The sequence below is a fragment of the Centruroides sculpturatus genome, unplaced genomic scaffold (assembly GCF_000671375.1).
Source record: "Centruroides sculpturatus isolate CEXI.00-Female unplaced genomic scaffold, Cexi_2.0 scaffold122, whole genome shotgun sequence".
Lineage (NCBI taxonomy): Eukaryota > Metazoa > Arthropoda > Arachnida > Scorpiones > Buthidae > Centruroides > Centruroides sculpturatus.
In genome coordinates, this window is record NW_019384345.1 from 527291 (window position 1) to 554648 (window position 27358).

At 25.8% G+C, this 27358-nt stretch overlaps 1 protein-coding gene across 1 annotated transcript in view; it reads right to left on the bottom strand.

The window, feature by feature from the left end:
* Nucleotides 1–16042: 16042 nt before the first annotated feature.
* Nucleotides 16043–27358, bottom strand: part of LOC111635536 (beta-1,4-galactosyltransferase 1-like) — a 96701-nt gene continuing 85385 nt past the window's right edge. Inside the window, exon 4 of the mRNA XM_023380529.1 lies at nucleotides 16043–16234. Within this exon, the coding sequence (XP_023236297.1) occupies nucleotides 16043–16234 (192 nt within the window). The remainder of the gene's footprint in view (nucleotides 16235–27358) is intronic.

Below are 27358 nucleotides of genomic sequence, written 5' to 3' on the forward strand. Positions count from 1 at the left end.
ACTGTAATACATTTGTTGATTTTTGCTCATTAATATGTTTTATCTAAGTTTAATTTAACCAAAATTGTGTAAAATTCCATTTCAATTTCTGGTTCGGCTACAAAATCTAATAAATCTGCTAATTTTAATTTAATTATACTATTTTTCAATCAAATGAAATGCCTATTTATCATAATAGGTATTAAACTCCCATCATATGAGGGGAAATTATATTATTTTTAAGACGTAAGGCGTATTACTTTTATATTGCTTTAATTATTAAGAAAAATAATATACAATTTTAAAATATTTTATCCATGAAGCTATTTTTTCTATTAAAATAATAATTATTATATACTGTATAAGTATTTGTAACAATATAAGTCTTATATAAAGAAAAACAGTATTATTTATGTCGCTAGATGGCGACACGTATTAAAATAGAATTTTCGTCTTGTTTTTCCTTATAATTTTTCTCATTACAAATTATATTGTATTGTTTTACTTGTAATTTGTTACATATAATATTAGTTAAACATTTTAAAACAGAAAGAAATTTATTTAGAGTCATTTCGAATATTTAAAAGTTAATGATATGCAGGAGGTTTCGATTTACGTTATGTTTCGCTCCAGAAAAATGCACCGTATAGCGAATCATTAATATCCATTGAATAATACTGAACTGACCATTTGCATTTATCAGCCAAGAAATATTGTGAAATTATATACATTAATTAGTTTATATATTTGTACTGAATTAACATTATAATTTATGCACTTACCCTAATTTTTTTATAATTGAAGTAACAAAAAAATGTTTATTAAAATGCTCTCCAGATTTAGTTTTAACAAATTGTTTCAAGAAATTTCAGTTACGTACAAAGTAATACTTTTAAAGCGATTTAAAAAAAAAATCCAGCAACGAGTTGCTTAACTTTCCCGGCAACATTTGGTGAGGTCATCTGTAATCATACTTTATTTTTAAAAAAAACTTTATATTTTTAACTATTATAAAATGGCAAAAAGCTTAATTTTGAGGGTAGAGAGGGGTTTTGTAAAAAAATTGTAAATGCTAATAACCAGTAAAATCGTTATTAAGTTCGACCCTATTCGCGATATGACACACAACCTTTTTTATCTCCCCACTCCGGGACCTTTATTAACAACCAAAATTTTACAGCATTAATCACCCTAATAAACAAACTTACCTGCAAAATTTCAGAAAATTTTCGACAAAAAGCACAGGACTTATTAAACTTCAAAGAGGTGAACAAAATCTGCCCCCCACACACTACATAACATCCATACATAAAGAAAACTCTCCAGATTTTTGCATTTCTCTATGTTTCAAGATTCCCGAGTCGAAAAATATAAAGATCTTAGGGGTCATTTTTTGACCGATCGCCATACTTTCCCTTTGTTATGTATATAACAGCTGGGAAAGTAAAAGTTATTGAAACAATTGTCCAGAAACGTTGTATTCGTTTCCTCTTGATATATTTCTCTATAACATGATCATCATCTAAAATTCTAGTATTGACTTTAGAACTTCGTGCAACATCAGGATCATCATCATTAAAAATAGCCATAGCATTTTTAAAAGCCTCAGTAAGTTATTTGTTATAGTTTTTAGAAAAGAATAATCTTTAATTTAATGTTAGATTCATGTTTTCAATGTTCTGTCATTTAACAAAGATTTGTATTAGTTAAGTGTGGGTTATGAGAAATTATCATTTCTAATATCCTCTGGTTCAATTTCAGTTGCTTTGCTATATCAATAACAATTTTCGCTATAATGTAAAAGCATTGCTTTCAATCTGTAATTCTCAGAAGCAGAAGGTTCGACACCAGCAGTAAAGTTATTCTCTCTTTAATAGTTTTAAATATAGGATTTGTTTTAGTTATATAAGTTCTCAAAAATATTCTCTTCTACAAGATTATATCCTTCAGAACTTATTTACGGAACGGAATTCATTGGCAACCTCCTCACCTGCACTTGCAGATTCTCCTCGAACTTCAAATATTATTATTCAAATTCAATCTGAATTAAACCTATTAAGTCAATCTGGACTTGCCTGAAATTCTTGTTCGTACGTATTTTTTCCTCCTTCAATATCTTCAATTAATGTTTTAGCTTTGAACTGGATATTTACAAGACTTAATAGCATATAGCGCCTAGTTTGATCTAAATAAACAATTAGAAGTTTTCCATATTTCCAATTAATCCATTAAATTTTCTGATCACTGCTAATTTCAAAGACGAAACACTTTTAATTTCATTCATTATCCTGGTTTTATTTTCAATTATAGTACTTACAAAGGAGTGCAAGTAGTACAAAGAAATTGCAAATTAGTCTTCTAAACAGCATAGATAGTCCATTATTATATAATTTAAGTATTTTTAATTTAAATTCTGAACGTAATAATTTTCTAGCACTTTTTTTTACTAAAATTGTAAATAGACTTTGAACAGTTTAAAAATTCGTTGTTTATTGTAACGAATTGAAATGGATTTAGACGAGACGAATTCATTATCATGAACTAAAATGTCTAGACTCTTACACTAAACATTTTAAGCAATCAGTTAATTTCGGCTTATGTACTTTGTAATGAAATTCCAGAATTAGAAAAATAAATCTCTGTATTTATTAAATAATAGAAAATCAAGACAAGTAATTATGGCGACTAAGCAGATCATAGAAACACAAAACCGAATTAATTTGTGCTCGATGTATGAGTGAAACGACATTAAACGAAGATTTAAAACCAATATTAACACGTCACGAAGATTTTATAAAGAAACTTGTCATTTATATTAAATTTGTTTTGAAAAATAATCGATAGCTTATTTTAAAAAATTCACATAAAGTAAACAGAAATATCTAAAAGTTGCTAATAAATTGATAGTGCGGCGTAAATATGATGTAGAACCCAAGTAACTCACTCGAACAGATGATTACCTCTTTTCTAACGAAAGACTTCTTCAGAAAAACTGCTTATTATATCATGGTCATTGAACAATTTTTCCGAAACATTAAATGTTGGTCGTGGCGGTCTTTGATAAATTCATCATCAGCTGGATTTTCAACTGTTTCCAAAAATTTTAAACATTTTAGTGTTTTAATTTTTATAATATTGTTTGATTATATATATATATTTATTATTTTTGTAAGCACAATAGATATGCAGAACTTTCTATTCGAATTTTGAGTTCCTTTAATCTTTACAAAAACATGAATAAGAACATTTTTGAATATTTCCATAAATTTGAATAATCCTTACTTAAAGAGTAATTTCAGAAAATTTGGAACTACTTTCATAAATCATTTCGCCCACTTTCAATTTTGTGCCATCAATATCTATAATACTTTGAGAGTATCTATTTGTTGCAAAGAATACATAAGTTACTGTATAAATTTTGATAAGAAATAAAGAAGTGAAGCTTTTAAAATATCAAATACATTCGATAGGTATAAATGATTAAATATAAATATATTTCGATGAAAAAGTATATTTTAAGAATTTTTTTTCCGGTAAGTGATAGCCTTTTTTTAATTCTTGGCTTTTCGCTCTATGGACACTAGGGGGCCTTTTTTAGCTTTACTCCATTAAACCATTTAAAATATTAACTCGTTACTTTGTTCAGCACATTTTAAACAACTAAAAAATTTGTCTTAATTAACATAACCAAGGTCCAATTATTGTAATTATTAACAAAGATAATAAATGTTTAATAATTGAATATTGTTATTATATAGTCTACCAAATAGTAGGCTATATAAAGTATGCTTGATTTATTTATCTTTATTTAATAAATGTATAAACCTTGTTTGATTTATCTATAAAAGTAATTTTATGCACAACTATGCGAAAAATCTTAAATTTCTAAAGACCTATATAATATGCATGGAATATTCTTCTTATTCAATATAACAAATCATGATAGTTTTATGTATTATGTGTGATACATATGCATGATGTATATAGGCGTGATAACTAAACGCATTGAAAGATATAAATAATTTTTTAAAATGAAAAGAAAACTTTAATAATTTATAACTTCAAGAAATGCTTACAAGTAATTATTCACATTCATTATTTTAACTAATTTATAATTACACCAGAAACAAATTAGCAAATATTTTTATAGAGGCATCTATTTATTTTACATTTGAATATCTCTTGAAGTAGTTCTAAATCGATGTAAAAGAAGAAATGTCCCGAGATAATTATCGGAACTGCTGGTAATTCATGTTATTTAATCAGAAGGGTCTCTTTCAACACTTTCAAAAGATGGCAATATTTTATCTTTTTGAAAAGACAAAGAATTGTTCTCTTTTGAGAGTTGTAAAATTCTTATTATCTTCTGTATTTAGGAGCGTGGCGTGGAATGGAATTTAGTTTAAAGTTATTTACTTAGTTTAATACTTGTCAATTTAATGTTCGCAACATTATCGACGAGAAATTTCGTAATTTAATACAAAACGAGCGTATCGTTAATGCAAGAATTCATTTGATCAATTCAAGTTTATGTGATTTGTCATTTTATAAATAAGTTTGTTTATTTGAAAAACTGTAGCATTTCTAGTAATAAATCTTAAAATCCATAGAAGGTTTCATTGAAAATTTTAATTGTCCTAAATCTTCTTGTTAACGAATTAGTTTTATTCATTATACAAATTTATTCTTTACGTAAACTTACGTGTAATTAAACTTATCAACGGCGACAGACATGTGACGCGGATGTTCTGGACAACTGTAAAAGTTTCTGTCATCTTCAGGAATGAGATCAACGTCATGGAAGACAAAACAGTGGAAGTCGAATTCTCTAAGAGCTTCTTTAACTCCGGCATTCATTAAAACACCTTTATTAAAAGTATCTTCCCCGTACTAAAAAAATTTTAAAACAATTTTTTAAAATCTCTTTTGTGAAATATTTTAAAAATATAATTAAAGCTTTATTGAAATAATGATTGTTGCAAAAGAAAAATATATATATATATATTAAAATGTAAAAATAATTATAGGAAATTTCAAAGTAAAAGATCAATGTTCAATTTAACTTAAAGTAGATTTTCGATTTTAAAAGGTTATGCTCCTCTTTACAGAAGTTTTATATTGATCTTATAAAATTATGGTTACAACTTTTTAAACCTTAGTTTTATAAAAAGACTTTTCTCATCACGTATAATTCAAATATATTTTTATTTTTTTCGTAATTTATTAGAATTTAAAGCTTCTCACGTCTCACATGAACGAGTACGAAATAACAAGTCTGGAGAGGATAACGAGTTCTTTGTTTTTCAGTTCTTGTATTAAGAACTAAAAACATTATTTTGTGAGAATGTGGTTGCTGTAGATATTTGAAAATATTACATTAATAAAATTAAAGAGTTATTAAGAAAATTCTCTTCTTTCTTTTGAAAACTTAACTGAATTAAGAAGCATAAATAAGTTCTCTATAAATTCATCAATATAATCCGATATTTGTATTCTGTGATAGACACGCGTGTTTAAACATCAGAAAATAACGTTATGAGCTGTTGATATGCTAATTTTAATAATGATGACAACCACTATTTGAATTAAAGATTTAATAATAAGACGGAAAACTTAATATAAGCCTACTATATATATATATTTTTTTTTATCTTAAAAGATGAATAAAAACTAAACATTAAATTAATAAAAAGCATTTTATGAGATACTGGATAAATATATATAATATTTCTATTTATTTAATTATGTTCAAAATAAGTTGCCAAACTACTACTTTATTCTAAAATATTTTGGACCAATATTCAATATCATATAAATCTATTATTCTAATTTGAACCTAAGTTTGACTAATCGTTTCTAATATACCCGATAATGAGAAATTAATTACTTAAATTGTGTAATTATATTGTGGATAAATTCACGAAGAACAGAGAAGGAATATATGCCCCTATACAATTAAAAATTTAAGATAAATATAAAAAGAAAACTTATGAAAAGCACTTGATTACTCGTGTGACTTTCTAATAGTTACTGCTTGATTTATTTATCTTTATTTAATAAATGTATAAACCTTGTTTGATTTATCTATAAAAGTAATTTTATGCACAACTATGCGAAAAATCTTAAAAATTGTTCAGAGTATCAGATACATAGATTAAAGTCATGCATCAATATAGATTCCGTTTGAATTAAAATTTTTGTATATTTTATTTTTTCCGATGCCCCATTACTATGAAACTTGGATAATGAAACTTATTCCTCATTTTATTTACTGTTATAGGGTCTTTCTATTAGACAAATTATTAGCAAGAATTACGTAAGATTACCTTAATAATATATACAAAACGCATTTTATAATTTGTAGTAATCTATTTATATTACAACAATTCCAGATATTAAAAAAAGAAGAAAAACCCAGTCGACTATCCAAACTGGCAACTGATGTTCTAAATTAGTTACGATATTTTATTATACTTTTCTATTATTTTATAATCATGGATTAACCCTCTGTTGAAGTAGACAATGATCCCGATCAGTTACAGTCAAGACTATAGTTTACAGCTTAAAACTAGATAAAAGGATAAGCTATCACTCTTTTTCAATCGGATTTAATCAATCAAATATAAATTAAATTTCTGTGTTGTTCATTCTCAGACTTTTTTTCATTAAGATGAAAGCAAGAACCAGCCACTTTACATTGAATTCAATGATATAATCTTCAAAACTTAATAATATTTAATAAATATATACTAACATATTTTAAAAGATATATTTATAACAAGTTTTATGGGAGGCTTAATGAAGAATTTTAATATTATATATATATATGGAAGTAAATTATACGAAGCCTGCTAATGATAATTTAATCAACATGGCAGCAGTGATGTGCTGCGGCTATTTACCATAATAATTGCCTACTTGCAGAACGTACCGGAAATTTATTGTTTATACCAGGCCATATTGCATTAAATGACCTTTTCAACAGTTGTAATGAGATTCGAGGGATTTGATTTCCGAGCTGTTTCGATGCATATAAAGAATAGGAAAGATTAGATCTGTTGAATTAGATCATCGAAATGCACTATATTTATCTAGAAACCATTTCGTTCTGAACTAAGCTAACAAAACATTTTAGTTTGAATTTTAAAGCACTGTTCATTGTGAAAATTTCTAATCGTTCATGTATGAAATACGTCCTATTTCATACTAATCGGAAATTCTAATAATATTGACACTTGTAGAATATAGGAATCGTGTTATATGAATAAATGAATATATTATATAATCGTGACCATTAAAATGAAATTTGTTATGAAATTTTCTAAATGAAATACAATCTCTGAATAAATTCAAAACGTTGAATTAATATAGTTTATTCATATCTTATCGGCTAAAATATTGTAAAAAAACGACTTAATTCAATTCAGAATGATAAATTAAAAATTGAATTTTATGAAAGTGAATTTATTTCGCATTGATTTGATCGAATAGCTATCTTCTTACCACTCCATGGCCTATGCTTGGAATCAACTGTCAGGAAGTATTTTCCTTTCTATGGCTAGTATTTCGAGCAGCAGGAAATTGTTATTCTGATCATTGAATTCCTTCATTTGGTTAACAAAACATGATTAAAATTTGGCTTCTTCTCGAGACTTTCGATACTAAACAGTCTCGTAGTGGAATATAGTTTCAAATTAGCATGCGTGCGATGCTCTCGAGTAATTAACGAAACTAAAAATATAATCAGTTTTTATAGAACTTCTAACTATCGCCATTTACCAGAAAATGAGAGCCGTTCGCTTCATTAAACACGACTAATTTACTTCCTTAAAGAGATCAATGTAATTTCCACCAAAGAATATCGTATTGCATCAATCATGTTATTCAGACAAATATATTCTAGTTTTACTAAGTTTCATTGTTGCTACTTATTAAACTTGCTAAACAAACTAACATTCATTGCTTTTATACCTTTATATAATATTTTTAGTCTCTAAAGCATTTTAATTCAACTATCAGTAAAGTTATATCTCAGAAAAATATTGAAGAAAATTATTACGCTTCAATTCTTTCATAAATTTTTGAATTAATTAATTTTTTTATTATTTTATAATATAAAAAAAGATTTAAAAGGTAAAAAACATTTTATGCTGGTCACTACATTTTTTCAATCTCAGAATGCATGTTCAGGTAAGCGTATAAATTCTGTCACGAACAGAGCCTCCAGTCATAAATTTATTTCTTCAAAAATATTTGCCAACTATATATTCAATACGTATGGCAATATAAGCGTATTTTTGAACTTTTAAAAATATTAAAAACTCACCACCGATGGAAGAAACACTGAAAAAAAAATACATAAAAACATCTTCAAAATTCCTTATCACACACTTAAAGAACAAAACAAGTTAAATGGCATTGTTGACCTTTTATTTTGAGGATCTCTTCCGTCTCAATATGTAAAAACCTGTTAAAATCGTCCATCTGGCAGTGGCAAAATATCAAAATATATCATTGATAAACTGTTCGGTCGAATATACAATTAAAAATTCAGTAGAATAGAAGAAAGACTTTAAAAAATATGTTATTAATGATATACTTTCACACCGTGCCACAAAGAAACGATTTTGATAGGATTTTTACATATTGAGGTGAAGTGTCTCAAAATAAAAAGCCAATCTATGTAACTTTTCTATGTTTTTGAGTTGTGGGAAACGAATAAATTAAGAAGACACTCTTTTATATTTATAAAAGAGTGTTCCTTCTCTCCAAGTGAATTTTTAATTGCATATTCGTCCTGGATGTTTTATTAATTTTAAAAATATGTTAGAAATTTTAATATAGATAAATAAATATATGAAAATATATTCTACGTTCGCAAAGTATTGTTATCTTGTTAGTCAAGTCTTGATTATATAAAAATATAATTTAATAAATATTTTATATTAAACTTATTTTCTTTCTCAAACAGCTTTACGTTGTCACAGTTGACGAAAGTCTGATGTTGCAGCAAAAAAGAACAGAAGCTTTTTGAAACTTATCGATTACAAGAGAAATTTTGAGAAATGAGAAGATTTTAAGTAAAATCGAAGGAAATTTGTCAGAAAGTGATGCTTTAACGAGTTCTTTCTAATGATATATAAGTGGGTTATTTGGTATAGATTTTATTCGATACTCTCACTGGAAATTTTATTCTAGGTAATCTGTAAGATAAATAATAACAAAGATGAAACCATAAGACAGTAAAAACAATTTAAATAAACGATATTCACTGTATCAGAAAGTTATAACGATTTTTTTAGCGAAAAGAAAACAGCGTCACAGATCTGTCAGGAGAGACATTCGTGACAAATTCGATTTTAACCTTTTCTGGCGCCGAACACATTTATCCGTTTGTATCTTTCTTATTTAATTCAGAAAATTCGAGAAATCCGATTTTATTTTCTCAATATCGTTTACTTCTTATTTTGAATTGAGATATTTCAATTTTATTTATTTAACTCAGATTTTTTAAATGAGAAAGAAATAAAATCAAATATTTATTTACTTGACGAAATACTTTTGATTAAACTATTCCCATGCTTAAGGGTATAAAAATGTAAGTAAAATAAAAAATTATTAATTGAAAACTTTGCAAACATGTCAATAAATATAAATGGAATGAAAAGATCAAGTTTTTAAAAGAGATTCTGTATTTATATTGATAAATAACTTAAGGATTTTCAGACACGATTAAATGAATACATATCAAATAATAAGAGGAAATTTGAAGAGCAAAATGATTTTTATAAATCTTAAATGGAATATACATTTTAAGACAAATCTCATGTTAATATTTGAAGTAGAAAACTATTTATAAAGTTAAATGCTATTAATATATGAAACGAATAACTAGACCAATTTTTTCTATATTTTCAAGTCATTATAAGAAGACAATTATCCCTCCATTTTTTAAAAATCTTTTAAACATCTTAAAGACAATAAATCAATTTACGTTTCATTGTAATGCAAATGTTATAGTGGCAGTTCTGATGAAAGTTCGTTTACAGGTAGGATAGAGACTTCCATTTGGTTGCCTATAAGAAAAGATCTGTCCTGAATGTTATACTTTCGTCATTATGGAATTAATTTGTCATATTTAAACACAGTTTTTAAAATTTAGATTTTTACCTTTTTAATCTTAAATAATCTTAAATTTTTATTCGGTAGAAAAGAAATGAGAAATTTACTTTATTTTTCCATTATCGAATACGAATTTCTTAGTTTATTACAATAGAATTTATTTTTGGAATTTAGGCCCATTGCCAAAATACAAGTGTTTAATGAAAGTCACTTTTGCTGTAAATGCCTTTTCTCTAATGATAAATTTTAGTGACTATCAAGAAACTTTAGATTGTTGTAGAAATGCAATCTAGACCAACACTAAGGTAAATAATCTTATTGAAAGTTTCGCAGTTTCAACAGTTTTTAGTATTATAAAAAGTACAAGGAAATAGATAGCATTGATCCAGGATGATCGAAAATTGTAGCAGCTTCCAATCTCAAGTTCTTGTGTAAAATTATCAAAGAAAACCGGTGAGCATCACTTACAGAATTGGTGATTGAATAGAGTATAGATATAAAATTCTATTAGATGGAACAAAATGAATTACAATTAAACATTTTAAATTAAATTTCTAAAACTTTGGAGAAGAAAAAAAAAGTCTTTTACATTCTCAGCCATTTCATTAAAATGATTGAAAATTAAAATGTTTATTTTTTTATTTTAACACGCAGTTTTTATATATTTTTTATTACGTCTTTAAATCACAATTTTAGTTTTAAATATTTTCAAAAACCCTTTGTTTTTAATTTTTAAAGATCAAAATTATGAAAGAAAATATAGCAAAAAGTGTTATATCTTCCAATTTCATACGAGAATCGGAGAATCGCTAAATTTCAGATTTATCAAGTAATCATTTATATTAATTAATGCTAAAAATAAAGTTGTATTAAACCGTAAAAATTTTTTATAATAAAGAAGTTAATTTAATTTTATATTTGTTTTACTGTAGACATATTGCACAAGTCAAACAATAACTACGTCGGACATTTTTCAGCATTGACAGAAAATACTTCTGACACTACTAAAAAATAAAATGTTTCTACTTATTTAAAAATTTTTGGATAAAATCTATTTATAATTTACACGCTACACATAAACAGCAATATTTATTAAGTGTAAATTAGTAAAATAAATGGCACCTGAATAATGGCACCTGAATAAGTTGCGATATAACAGAAGTAATTGTTAACTTTCATGAGAGGAAAAATCTTTGTATCAAATAGCTACAACTCTAAAAATTGTCACATCAACGGTTTTTGACATAAAAAACACAAGAAAAGTGATATTATTGATCCAGGATTATAAAAAGAAAATTGTAGCAGCTTCCGATCTCACGTTCTTGTGTAAAATCAAAGAAAACTTGCGAGCATCACTTATAGAATTGGTGATTTAATAGAATGGTTGTGTCAACATGTGATTTTTCTTTTCAGGCTAAGAAAAACACCTGTTAATTGAGACTCAAATAAAACATTGACTAAAGTTAGGAAAATAATAAAATTGTGTGCAGCGATAGTAAAACAGTAGTGTTTTCAGCAATAAAGCCAAGTTTGAGTCTTGCATCGGAAGCGACAAAAAAGAAGTGATCCAAGGAAAGAACGGATTATTTCATTCTGAGTGTTTTAATCTTAGTTCCAAGAAAGCATTATGGTATTATGGAGTTGTATGACTGCTCAAGGTTTTGGGATTCTGTATTTTATCGATAGAGTAGTGAATTCAGAAAAATATTAGTAGATCCTTCAAGAAAGATTTCTTCGTCCATGCCTGCAAACTGCAAAACCCAAATATTAAAACTGGAAAAACTGCAAATCCAAATATAATTTTTCAACAGGATGGTACAAGTTGCCAAAGTGTCAAAACATGGGCACCATGATTTGCAAATTACAACATTAATGTGTTGAAATGGCAGTCTAGCAGTCTAGATCTTTTCCCATTGGGAATCTATGGGGAAAAATATCGACAGACAGTGATTGGCTTACGTCAAAAATTCAGGAAATCTGGGATGGAATTACTTAAGATGAGTGTCAGGCTCTTATTAATACAATATATGAACATGTACAAGCAGTAATACAGGCAAAAGGTGATATAACAAGATACAATTTAGCAGTGTCCGAAGTAGTTTTTGTCAAGCCTAGAATGTCCGAACTTTTTTGCCATTTATGCTTTATTTAAGTATTTATTTCTTTAAAATTAATGCAAGCACTTGCGTTTTGTTGTGATGAAGATTATTGTTTAAAATATAACAATTTTTGTAGACAAATTTATTGCCATTTTTTTTTCTTTTATGTTCAAAATTACTGTATATAACAGATTAAAATCAAGAAGTGTCCGAGATATTTTTTATTTGGGTTGTATATAATTTAAGTTAATACAAAGACAAACATGTAATTAATATACAAATTCAAAAGGTAAACACTTTATAAAAGTTTCTTCGAAAGTAAAACGAAGATAATTGTTGATCATGAATACAAGTAATTGAGATATTAGAAAAATATTATTATAATTTTAATAATTTATGAAATTAAAATATAAGCATACTTATAATTTTTTAAAACAGATTTGATTTTATACTTATTAGAAAATGCATGAAAAATTAGTTCTTTGTTATTTTATTAATGCAAAATATTATTTTCTTACTGTAAATGTAGTTTAAAAAAACCAATTATTNTTACGTATCTTAACTAAGTAAAAACTTGAGATATGTTAATTAATAGTTTTTAAATATATAATGTCAAATTAAATATTCAACAAAAATTCCTATTTATAAATTTATTACACAATTGCTAAATTAGAGGACGGAGAGACTTAATAAACCATAATTAACGCTTTAAAAAATATGTTTTTTTTACATCCCCGAAGAGTGCCATGTAAAAATTTCAATCATACCGTAACAACCATTAATTAAATCAATTTATCAGGAATATTATCACGTAATATTTAATGACTCTTCATCTACGTTTGTTCGTTATAGACTGTATCGATTAGTTAGAGTAATAAAATTGACTCAAAGTCGATGCCATTCTAAATTTCAAGTGATACCGATCATAAGCTACAGTTTATCAATATGCATTTATATGAATGACTCTTTGGTGAATTGTATGAAATGACACAATTTAATGGTTATAAATATAGATTATGTGTTATTCTGCATGAAAATGTTCACATATCTTAATTAAATATTTTAATTTTGCATTTTTTTTAAATTAAAAAATCAAATAAATGAGTAAATTTTACAAAAATAAAATTAATAATTATGTGAAACATTTCTTATAACTTCAGGCATTTTAATAAAAATTATAAAAAATTTATTCGCTTTCTTCTCCTGAAAATATCGTATATTTCGTCAATTTTTCATATATTAAATACAATGTAATATATAACTAAAATATTAAAATAACAGCTTATTTTTGAATAATTTCTCCATAAATAATATATGAATATGTTTAGAGATTTTAGACAACCAGGCCCATCTAATTCTAACAATCAAACAATAAAGCCTAATTAACTATTGAGCTAAACTTGGCTAATTAATTTCGTATATATTTAATAATTTGGACTTAAAGTAGATTGTTACGCACTGTCTTGTATTAAATTTAATAATTATATTTATACTTATTTTCGAATGAAATTAAATAATTTAGACTATTCTAATATAATATAATATATATATATAGGCCTATATATTCTTCTTAAAAACTGATTTTAATTAATAAGATTTAAAAACTAAAAGGCATATCGAATATGAATAATTCTATATATTTAAATTGTTTGCATTAATAGAATATTACGTATCAATCGTCTTTTTATTAGATAAGTTTAGTATTGAGTTTCTTGTATAAATGATACAAAGATGAATTGCATTTAATCTTCTCGAGAAAATCGTCTTAAACATTAATCTTCGCATTGTCCTCTTGCCTTTTATATAAAATACACTTATAAATTGAAGAATACTTTGTCTCTTTAACTTACTTTCGCATTAGTAAATTAAAATTATATTCCTTAAATATTATGTAGATTATACTTTATTAAAGGAAAAATTCGCTTAAAATAGAATATAATTCAATAATAAGATATATGTTTAGTGTAGAACAAAAAGTTTTGAATTTAATTTGATACACAAGAGAAAACGTTACTTATAATGACAAACGTTTTTCTTTACGATAAAGTAGAACAGGTCAAATGGGATTTACGTTCTCTTTCTAGCAAAAAATAACTCTGAGCTATAGAAGCTTGCGAGTATTCCAGACAGGAAAACAATTAGAATCTAATAACAAAGGCTAATAACATAAAATACATCAAAATGTTCTTTTCTTTAAAATAGTAAATTAAAAAATAATAAACACAGTTATTTAAATTATAATTTCTTTTTACGTTTATTATTTATTGAATAAATGAGTTTCCGTGCGGAAATATGCTCCACAATAAGAATATAAACTAAATAAGTAATTTCCTGAAGAATCTAATCCTCTTCGAAAATTTTCACGTGAGCATTGTCCAATCAATGTCTAACTTTATTTCATCGAGGTCATCACTCTCTCAAGAGGTCATTGTAGGGTTCACCTTCACTGCATTTGGTATTGTTGTTGAAGATAACGATGCCACCCCAATGTTACGCACAGTACATTTCTTGTTAACAGAGTAACTATAGCGGTTTTATTCTTAGTTTCTTTGTATTTTATATCAATAAAAGGCCACTATTGTCCATTTTACATACAAAATGGAACATTATTTATATAAATTATGTTTCTAATCGAATTAATTAATTAGTTAACGTGAAACGCCAAACAATAAGAATATATAATCCATCACAATTTTGTCCATTATGGGCAGACCTAATCAGCAATAAGATCGGTGTCATCGGTCGTAATTATGAGAACGACGTTTCGATCACTCCTATCCATAATAAATTGCGAAATCTGAAACGGATTCGAAAATAGATCCTCAAGATGAGAGCTCTATTAATATCTCACGGCCATTTGGTTCATTATAACACGCGCAATATTAATGAAACAGAAAAAAAATTATCCTATGAGTTTAAATTGTGTACTAAAGAATTTAGCTTAAATTCAAACATGCAAAAAATTGCCCTTTCGAATTATTCCCAAGAATACTTTCTGATAATACATCCTCGATTATTCCTAGATTTTTCTAAAGACCTATATAATATGCATGGAATATTCTTCTTATTCAATATAACAAATCATGATAGTTTTATGTATTATGTGTGATACATATGCATGATGTATATAGGCGTGATAACTAAACGCATTGAAAGATATAAATAATTTTTTAAAATGAAAAGAAAACTTTAATAATTTATAACTTCAAGAAATGCTTACAAGTAATTATTCACATTCATTATTTTAACTAATTTATAATTACACCAGAAACAAATTAGCAAATATTTTTATAGAGGCATCTATTTATTTTACATTTGAATATCTCTTGAAGTAGTTCTAAATCGATGTAAAAGAAGAAATGTCCCGAGATAATTATCGGAACTGCTGGTAATTCATGTTATTTAATCAGAAGGGTCTCTTTCAACACTTTCAAAAGATGGCAATATTTTATCTTTTTGAAAAGACAAAGAATTGTTCTCTTTTGAGAGTTGTAAAATTCTTATTATCTTCTGTATTTAGGAGCGTGGCGTGGAATGGAATTTAGTTTAAAGTTATTTACTTAGTTTAATACTTGTCAATTTAATGTTCGCAACATTATCGACGAGAAATTTCGTAATTTAATACAAAACGAGCGTATCGTTAATGCAAGAATTCATTTGATCAATTCAAGTTTATGTGATTTGTCATTTTATAAATAAGTTTGTTTATTTGAAAAACTGTAGCATTTCTAGTAATAAATCTTAAAATCCATAGAAGGTTTCATTGAAAATTTTAATTGTCCTAAATCTTCTTGTTAACGAATTAGTTTTATTCATTATACAAATTTATTCTTTACGTAAACTTACGTGTAATTAAACTTATCAACGGCGACAGACATGTGACGCGGATGTTCTGGACAACTGTAAAAGTTTCTGTCATCTTCAGGAATGAGATCAACGTCATGGAAGACAAAACAGTGGAAGTCGAATTCTCTAAGAGCTTCTTTAACTCCGGCATTCATTAAAACACCTTTATTAAAAGTATCTTCCCCGTACTAAAAAAATTTTAAAACAATTTTTTAAAATCTCTTTTGTGAAATATTTTAAAAATATAATTAAAGCTTTATTGAAATAATGATTGTTGCAAAAGAAAAATATATATATATATATTAAAATGTAAAAATAATTATAGGAAATTTCAAAGTAAAAGATCAATGTTCAATTTAACTTAAAGTAGATTTTCGATTTTAAAAGGTTATGCTCCTCTTTACAGAAGTTTTATATTGATCTTATAAAATTATGGTTACAACTTTTTAAACCTTAGTTTTATAAAAAGACTTTTCTCATCACGTATAATTCAAATATATTTTTATTTTTTTCGTAATTTATTAGAATTTAAAGCTTCTCACGTCTCACATGAACGAGTACGAAATAACAAGTCTGGAGAGGATAACGAGTTCTTTGTTTTTCAGTTCTTGTATTAAGAACTAAAAACATTATTTTGTGAGAATGTGGTTGCTGTAGATATTTGAAAATATTACATTAATAAAATTAAAGAGTTATTAAGAAAATTCTCTTCTTTCTTTTGAAAACTTAACTGAATTAAGAAGCATAAATAAGTTCTCTATAAATTCATCAATATAATCCGATATTTGTATTCTGTGATAGACACGCGTGTTTAAACATCAGAAAATAACGTTATGAGCTGTTGATATGCTAATTTTAATAATGATGACAACCACTATTTGAATTAAAGATTTAATAATAAGACGGAAAACTTAATATAAGCCTACTATATATATATATATTTTTTTATCTTAAAAGATGAATAAAAACTAAACATTAAATTAATAAAAAGCATTTTATGAGATACTGGATAAATATATATAATATTTCTATTTATTTAATTATGTTCAAAATAACTTGCCAAACTACTACTTTATTCTAAAATATTTTGGACCAATATTCAATATCATATAAATCTATTATTCTAATTTGAACCTAAGTTTGACTAATCGTTTCTAATATACCCGATAATGAGAAATTAATTACTTAAATTGTGTAAATATATTGTGGATAAATTCACGAAGAACAGAGAAGGAATATATGCCCCTATACAATTAAAAATTTAAGATAAATATAAAAAGAAAACTTATGAAAAGCACTTGATTACTCGTGTGACTTTCTAATAGTTACTGCTTGATTTATTTATCTTTATTTAATAAATGTATAAACCTTGTTTGATTTATCTATAAAAGTAATTTTATGCACAACTATGCGAAAAATCTTAAAAATTGTTCAGAGTATCAGATACATAGATTAAAGTCATGCATCAATATAGATTCCGTTTGAATTAAAATTTTTGTATATTTTATTTTTTCCGATGCCCCATTACTATGAAACTTGGATAATGAAACTTATTCCTCATTTTATTTACTGTTATAGGGTCTTTCTATTAGACAAATTATTAGCAAGAATTACGTAAGATTACCTTAATAATATATACAAAACGCATTTTATAATTTGTAGTAATCTATTTATATTACAACAATTCCAGATATTAAAAAAAGAAGAAAAACCCAGTCGACTATCCAAACTGGCAACTGATGTTCTAAATTAGTTACGATATTTTATTATACTTTTCTATTATTTTATAATCATGGATTAACCCTCTGTTGAAGTAGACAATGATCCCGATCAGTTACAGTCAAGACTATAGTTTACAGCTTAAAACTAGATAAAAGGATAAGCTATCACTCTTTTTCAATCGGATTTAATCAATCAAATATAAATTAAATTTCTGTGTTGTTCATTCTCAGACTTTTTTTCATTAAGATGAAAGCAAGAACCAGCCACTTTACATTGAATTCAATGATATAATCTTCAAAACTTAATAATATTTAATAAATATATACTAACATATTTTAAAAGATATATTTATAACAAGTTTTATGGGAAGCTTAATGAAGAATTTTAATATTATATATATATATGGAAGTAAATTATACGAAGCCTGCTAATGATAATTTAATCAACATGGCAGCAGTGATGTGCTGCGGCTATTTACCATAATAATTGCCTACTTGCAGAACGTACCGGAAATTTATTGTTTATACCAGGCCATATTGCATTAAATGACCTTTTCAACAGTTGTAATGAGATTCGAGGGATTTGATTTCCGAGCTGTTTCGATGCATATAAAGAATAGGAAAGATTAGATCTGTTGAATTAGATCATCGAAATGCACTATATTTATCTAGAAACCATTTCGTTCTGAACTAAGCTAACAAAACATTTTAGTTTGAATTTTAAAGCACTGTTCATTGTGAAAATTTCTAATCGTTCATGTATGAAATACGTCCTATTTCATACTAATCGGAAATTCTAATAATATTGACACTTGTAGAATATAGGAATCGTGTTATATGAATAATTGAATATATTATATAATCGTGACCATTAAAATGAAATTTGTTATGAAATTTTCTAAATGAAATACAATCTCTGAATAAATTCAAAACGTTGAATTAATATAGTTTATTCATATCTTATCGGCTAAAATATTGTAAAAAAACGACTTAATTCAATTCAGAATGATAAATTAAAAATTGAATTTTATGAAAGTGAATTTATTTCGCATTGATTTGATCGAATAGCTATCTTCTTACCACTCCATGGCCTATGCTTGGAATCAACTGTCAGGAAGTATTTTCCTTTCTATGGCTAGTATTTCGAGCAGCAGGAAATTGTTATTCTGATCATTGAATTCCTTCATTTGGTTAACAAAACATGATTAAAATTTGGCTTCTTCTCGAGATTTTCGATACTAAACAGTCTCGTAGTGGAATATAGTTTCAAATTAGCATGCGTGCGATGCTCTCGAGTAATTAACGAAACTAAAAATATAATCAGTTTTTATAGAACTTCTAACTATCGCCATTTACCAGAAAATGAGAGCCGTTCGCTTCATTAAACACGACTAATTTACTTCCTTAAAGAGATCAATGTAATTTCCACCAAAGAATATCGTATTGCATCAGTCATGTTATTCAGACAAATATATTCTAGTTTTACTAAGTTTTATTGTTGCTACTTATTAAACTTGCTAAACAAACTAACATTCATTGCTTTTATACCTTTATATAATATTTTTAGTCTCTAAAGCATTTTAATTCAACCATCAGTAAAGTTATATCTCAGAAAAATATTGAAGAAAATTATTACGCTTCAATTCTTTCATAAATTTTTGAATTAATTAATTTTTTTATTATTTTATAATATAAAAAAAGATTTAAAAGGTAAAAAACATTTTATGCTGGTCACTACATTTTTTCAATCTCAGAATGCATGTTCAGGTAAGCGTATAAATTCTGTCACGAACAGAGCCTCCAGTCATAAATTTATTTCTTCAAAAATATTTGCCAACTATATATTCAATACGTATGGCAATATAAGCGTATTTTTGAACTTTTAAAAATATTAAAAACTCACCACCGATGGAAGAAACACTGAAAAAAAAATACATAAAAACATCTTCAAAATTCCTTATCACACACTTAAAGAACAAAACAAGTTAAATGGCATTGTTGACCTTTTATTTTGAGGATCTCTTCCGTCTCAATATGTAAAAACCTGTTAAAATCGTCCATCTGGCAGTGGCAAAATATCAAAATATATCATTGATAAACTGTTCGGTCGAATATACAATTAAAAATTCAGTAGAATAGAAGAAAGACTTTAAAAAATATGTTATTAATGATATACTTTCACACCGTGCCACAAAGAAACGATTTTGATAGGATTTTTACATATTGAGGTGAAGTGTCTCAAAATAAAAAGCCAATCTATGTAACTTTTCTATGTTTTTGAGTTGTGGGAAACGAATAAATTAAGAAGACACTCTTTTATATTTATAAAAGAGTGTTCCTTCTCTCCAAGTGAATTTTTAATTGCATATTCGTCCTGGATGTTTTATTAATTTTAAAAATATGTTAGAAATTTTAATATAGATAAATAAATATATGAAAATATATTCTACGTTCGCAAAGTATTGTTATCTTGTTAGCCAAGTCTTGATTATATAAAAATATAATTTAATAAATATTTTATATTAAACTTATTTTCTTTCTCAAACAGCTTTACGTTGTCACAGTTGACGAAAGTCTGATGTTGCAGCAAAAAAGAACAGAAGCTTTTTGAAACTTATCGATTACAAGAGAAATTTTGAGAAATGAGAAGATTTTAAGTAAAATCGAAGGAAATTTGTCAGAAAGTGATGCTTTAACGAGTTCTTTCTAATGATATATAAGTGGGTTATTTGGTATAGATTTTATTCGATACTCTCACTGGAAATTTTATTCTAGGTAATCTGTAAGATAAATAATAACAAAGATGAAACCATAAGACAGTAAAAACAATTTAAATAAACGATATTCACTGTATCAGAAAGTTATAACGATTTTTTTAGCGAAAAGAAAACAGCGTCACAGATCTGTCAGGAGAGACATTCGTGACAAATTCGATTTTAACCTTTTCTGGCGCCGAACACATTTATCCGTTTGTATCTTTCTTATTTAATTCAGAAAATTCGAGAAATCCGATTTTATTTTCTCAATATCGTTTACTTCTTATTTTGAATTGAGATATTTCAATTTTATTTATTTAACTCAGATTTTTTAAATGAGAAAGAAATAAAATCAAATATTTATTTACTTGACGAAATACTTTTGATTAAACTATTCCCATGCTTAAGGGTATAAAAATGTAAGTAAAATAAAAAATTATTAATTGAAAACTTTGCAAACATGTCAATAAATATAAATGGAATGAAAAGATCAAGTTTTTAAAAGAGATTCTGTATTTATATTGATAAATAACTTAAGGATTTTCAGACACGATTAAATGAATACGTATCAAATAATAAGAGGAAATTTGAAGAGCAAAATGATTTTTATAAATCTTAAATGGAATATACATTTTAAGACAAATCTCATGTTAATATTTGAAGTAGAAAACTATTTATAAAGTTAAATGCTATTAATATATGAAACGAATAACTAGACCAATTTTTTCTATATTTTCAAGTCATTATAAGAAGACAATTATCCCTCCATTTTTTAAAAATCTTTTAAACATCTTAAAGACAATAAATCAATTTACGTTTCATTGTAATGCAAATGTTATAGTGGCAGTTCTGATGAAAGTTCGTTTACAGGTAGGATAGAGACTTCCATTTGGTTGCCTATAAGAAAAGATCTGTCCTGAATGTTATACTTTCGTCATTATGGAATTAATTTGTCATATTTAAACACAGTTTTTAAAATTTAGATTTTTACCTTTTTAATCTTAAATAATCTTAAATTTTTATTCGGTAGAAAAGAAATGAGAAATTTACTTTATTTTTCCATTATCGAATACGAACTTCTTAGTTTATTACAATAGAATTTATTTTTGGAATTTAGGCCCATTGCCAAAATACAAGTGTTTAATGAAAGTCACTTTTGCTGTAAATGCCTTTTCTCTAATGATAAATTTTAGTGACTATCAAGAAACTTTAGATTGTTGTAGAAATGCAATCTAGACCAACACTAAGGTAAATAATCTTATTGAAAGTTTCGCAGTTTCAACAGTTTTTAGTATTATAAAAAGTACAAGGAAATAGATAGCATTGATCCAGGATGATCGAAAATTGTAGCAGCTTCCAATCTCAAGTTCTTGTGTAAAATTATCAAAGAAAACCGGTGAGCATCACTTACAGAATTGGTGATTGAATAGAGTATAGATATAAAATTCTATTAGATGGAACAAAATGAATTACAATTAAACATTTTAAATTAAATTTCTAAAACTTTGGAGAAGAAAAAAAAAGTCTTTTACATTCTCAGCCATTTCATTAAAATGATTGAAAATTAAAATGTTTATTTTTTTATTTTAACACGCAGTTTTTATATATTTTTTATTACGTCTTTAAATCACAATTTTAGTTTTAAATATTTTCAAAAACCCTTTGTTTTTAATTTTTAAAGATCAAAATTATGAAAGAAAATATAGCAAAAAGTGTTATATCTTCCAATTTCATACGAGAATCGGAGAATCGCTAAATTTCAGATTTATCAAGTAATCATTTATATTAATTAATGCTAAAAATAAAGTTGTATTAAACCGTAAAAATTTTTTATAATAAAGAAGTTAATTTAATTTTATATTTGTTTTACTGTAGACATATTGCACAAGTCAAACAATAACTACGTCGGACATTTTTCAGCATTGACAGAAAATACTTCTGACACTACTAAAAAATAAAATGTTTCTACTTATTTAAAAATTTTTGGATAAAATCTATTTATAATTTACACGCTACACATAAACAGCAATATTTATTAAGTGTAAATTAGTAAAATAAATGGCACCTGAATAATGGCACCTGAATAAGTTGCGATATAACAGAAGTAATTGTTAACTTTCATGAGAGGAAAAATCTTTGTATCAAATAGCTACAACTCTAAAAATTGTCACATCAACGGTTTTTGACATAAAAAACACAAGAAAAGTGATATTATTGATCCAGGATTATAAAAAGAAAATTGTAGCAGCTTCCGATCTCACGTTCTTGTGTAAAATCAAAGAAAACTTGCGAGCATCACTTATAGAATTGGTGATTTAATAGAATGGTTGTGTCAACATGTGATTTTTCTTTTCAGGCTAAGAAAAACACCTGTTAATTGAGACTCAAATAAAACATTGACTAAAGTTAGGAAAATAATAAAATTGTGTGCAGCGATAGTAAAACAGTAGTGTTTTCAGCAATAAAGCCAAGTTTGAGTCTTGCATCGGAAGCGACAAAAAAGAAGTGATCCAAGGAAAGAACGGATTATTTCATTCTGAGTGTTTTAATCTTAGTTCCAAGAAAGCATTATGGTATTATGGAGTTGTATGACTGCTCAAGGTTTTGGGATTCTGTATTTTATCGATAGAGTAGTGAATTCAGAAAAATATTAGTAGATCCTTCAAGAAAGATTTCTTCGTCCATGCCTGCAAACTGCAAAACCCAAATATTAAAACTGGAAAAACTGCAAATCCAAATATAATTTTTCAACAGGATGGTACAAGTTGCCAAAGTGTCAAAACATGGGCACCATGATTTGCAAATTACAACATTAATGTGTTGAAATGGCAGTCTAGCAGTCTAGATCTTTTCCCATTGGGAATCTATGGGGAAAAATATCGACAGACAGTGATTGGCTTACGTCAAAAATTCAGGAAATCTGGGATGGAATTACTTAAGATGAGTGTCAGGCTCTTATTAATACAATATATGAACATGTACAAGCAGTAATACAGGCAAAAGGTGATATAACAAGATACAATTTAGCAGTGTCCGAAGTAGTTTTTGTCAAGCCTAGAATGTCCGAACTTTTTTGCCATTTATGCTTTATTTAAGTATTTATTTCTTTAAAATTAATGCAAGCACTTGCGTTTTGTTGTGATGAAGATTATTGTTTAAAATATAACAATTTTTGTAGACAAATTTATTGCCATTTTTTTTTCTTTTATGTTCAAAATTACTGTATATAACAGATTAAAATCAAGAAGTGTCCGAGATATTTTTTATTTGGGTTGTATATAATTTAAGTTAATACAAAGACAAACATGTAATTAATATACAAATTCAAAAGGTAAACACTTTATAAAAGTTTCTTCGAAAGTAAAACGAAGATAATTGTTGATCATGAATACAAGTAATTGAGATATTAGAAAAATATTATTATAATTTTAATAATTTATGAAATTAAAATATAAGCATACTTATAATTTTTTAAAACAGATTTGATTTTATACTTATTAGAAAATGCATGAAAAATTAGTTCTTTGTTATTTTATTAATGCAAAATATTATTTTCTTACTGTAAATGTAGTTTAAAAAAACACATTATTATTATTCCTAAATATTAAATTGCTTTTCAAATATTAAATAAAAATCAGCATTTACAACACAATATTTTAAGCTTAAAATTATTATTTAACAAGAAACTTTAAAAATAATCAAAATTTTGATGAATTAAGTACGGCTTAATTATATCCAAGCCTATTTTAAATTATTCACTTCATTATTGTTTTGATAACGAGAGTCTTTAGCTCAAAATTTTCAGTTTTTTTTTAATAATACAATATGTTAAGGAAAATTTTTTGTTCAAAAACTCATTAAATTGTACAGTTATTATGTAGCTATATCAACTAATATTTAAATTACTGAAAAATAAAAAATGATTTTGTAACAAACAAGTATTGATCGCTATTGTTAAAATAACTATTAAAATAACAATGTAATTTTCAATTTAATAAATTCGTATACAATATAATACTGCCTCCTTAACGATGTTTAAAAACTAAACAATGGAAAAATTCTTTCACGGTTTCTTACTAAACTTTCAGTTTTAAAAAGAAATAAAAAAAAAATATATATAACCTATATTAAATATTAATTAAAATTTTACAGTAGATGTTATTGTTCGTATAAATTTTTAAATATTGCTTAAGATTATTTACATTTTTATTTGTTTTAAAGAGGTTGTTTGTCAATTAGGAGGCAGTCATTTCTTGTATCTATAAGACATTTATGATTTTTATATAAAACAGATAAGTAAATGTTCTTTCCTAGTCTTTACAATTATATATTATCTATTACAAATCATATAATTATAAGTAAAACAAAGTATTAGTATTCGTTATCGGTATTCGTAGACTGTGCATTGTGTTGGATGTCTCTTGGCTTGGCCAGTTGTGTACAATCAACACATTAAAGTTAGACTGGCGACTTGCCGACAATTAGGACGCGATTAGACTAAATGATGGACAATAAACTTTTATTTATTTATCTTTTCCTATTTCTTAATGCAAGAGTTAGATCAAAATATATAGGCGTAATTTTGTTACCTTTTATCCCTTTTACAGGATATATTAATACAACGATAAATTATCATAAATTTAAAACGGAAATTTATCAATAGTGTAATACAACAAATTAAATTGTAAACGCATGTAAACAAGTTTATAAAATAAAAAGGCAAATTTATATTACAAAACAATTTCAATAAAATTATTTAAACGATAGTTTTTTTTAATTTTCTATTAAGACAAAAAAACAAAAGCAAAAAAAGTAATTAATTAATTAAAATTATGTCTCAAAATAGTTTCTTCGAATATAATTTGTTTTATTTAATCTTTTTATTAATTTTGCATTAAATATTTAATTTCTGATTAGGCTAAATTTTATGAATAAAAATTACTGTACCCATGATTGGGTACACTAATTTTTGTTCAAAAAATTTGATTGCAATAACATTAGTAAACAATGCACAATACCTTGTATAACTATCAATTTGGTAGTTATATGATAGAGATCATGTTGATGTTTTGATTACAGTTCACACTAACTAGATATTCTCAAATATTTTTAATACTATAACGAATAAAATTAAAGCTATTAATAATAATAATTTCGAAGAAACAACTTGTAATAACTAAAATCAAATTGAAATGCTTTTTGCAGCTTAATATAAAATGAAATTTATAATCAAATGTATTGAGTGCATTTTATATGATCCTACAATATTTTTATGCTAGGTTATATCTTAAGCAGAAGGAGAATTTCTTTCAGATAAATTTTAATCTAATTAATTAATTCAATAACAAACTGAAGTTTGCGAAGAATTTTCTAATCGTAACAACAAAAATCAATAGGTCATGGATGTTTTTGTAAGAGAAATTGTGCAAAAGAAATTCAAACAGATGAAGCAAAATCGACCAGTTTATAAATTAGTAAAGAGAAGTACACTTGAAAACATCTTAACGTTTTTTTTACATTTAAAATACGCTGATTAAAGGGCCTAAATAAGCAGATTAAATAAATTAAGTACAAAAGTAAAGTAATAATGTCATAAATATTTAAGTTACCAATGCAGAATCATTTGATTATTACAGAATTTAAATATAGAATTATTTACAGTAAAAAAATTCATTTAACTAATAATTAAAATAAACAATTGCAAGCGTAAAAGTTTACAAATGAATTTTAATAGCTATCTTTCATTAAGTTTAATTTATAATCCATTTTCTTTTATAAAAATTTACGGAATGCTACTTTAAAATGCGCTTTCATCGTTAATAGAAAAGGCCGAAATTAAATTGAATTATAAATTAACGTGCAAATCAATTTTAGTAATTAATATAGATCATGAAGACTACACCTTATTACAGTCCAAATGTAAGGTGTTAATTAAATTGCGATACATTTTAAAACAAAGATAATTGGTTTGTAATACAACATTTGCAAAGCGTCATTCCTTTTGGTATTGGTTGTGATATAAATGATAATTATATTTGTTGTAATTTCTCAAAGCCATAGGTTAATAATATTAAGGCCAATGTTCGATGTTGGTTAAACAATATCTTTAATATATTCTCTCGAAAGAAAGAAGTTTGGCAAAGAAAAAGACAAACATGTCGCATCTTCGCCAATCCATCATCTTGTTTCTCATCGCCACATTCCAGTGGGGTGGAAATCATCTAGCTGAAAAACGATGTCTGCCTGTTTCTTTTTACATAGAGGTGCGAACTGTTCCAACTTCTTATAGTAAACTTGTTAAGAATGTTCTCGAAGTTTTTATTAATACATTTATTCTGACGTGTTTTCTATATTTAATATGATAAATTTATAAAAACATTTCCTTTGTCATATATATAATCTATAAAAAGAAAAATATTTTGAACACTAATTGTTAAATCACTTTTTAACAACGTAAACGAATATTTTTAATACAAAAGAAATTGTGAAAAATGTGTATATACCAAGAAAAGAATGTTAAAAAAAGAATTCAACTGCAATTATGTGAAAATAATGTAATTGTAATTATCATTATAAGTTAGAATTCATTTCTGGTTAAAACAATGAATAAGCCAGAATTTTTTTTTTTAAATAAAAATCTACGAATAAATCGCACATGCTTCAAAGTCTCTATTTAATGAACAAATTTGATCATTTTATTTAGTTTCGATCCTGTAAAAGATAAAATTCTCAAATGATATTTCATGCGTCAGTCCCTTAAAGAGATTAATTTAATTATAACAAGATAATCGTAAATAGTCACTAAATATCCTAATATTTATTTTATGTAAAGATA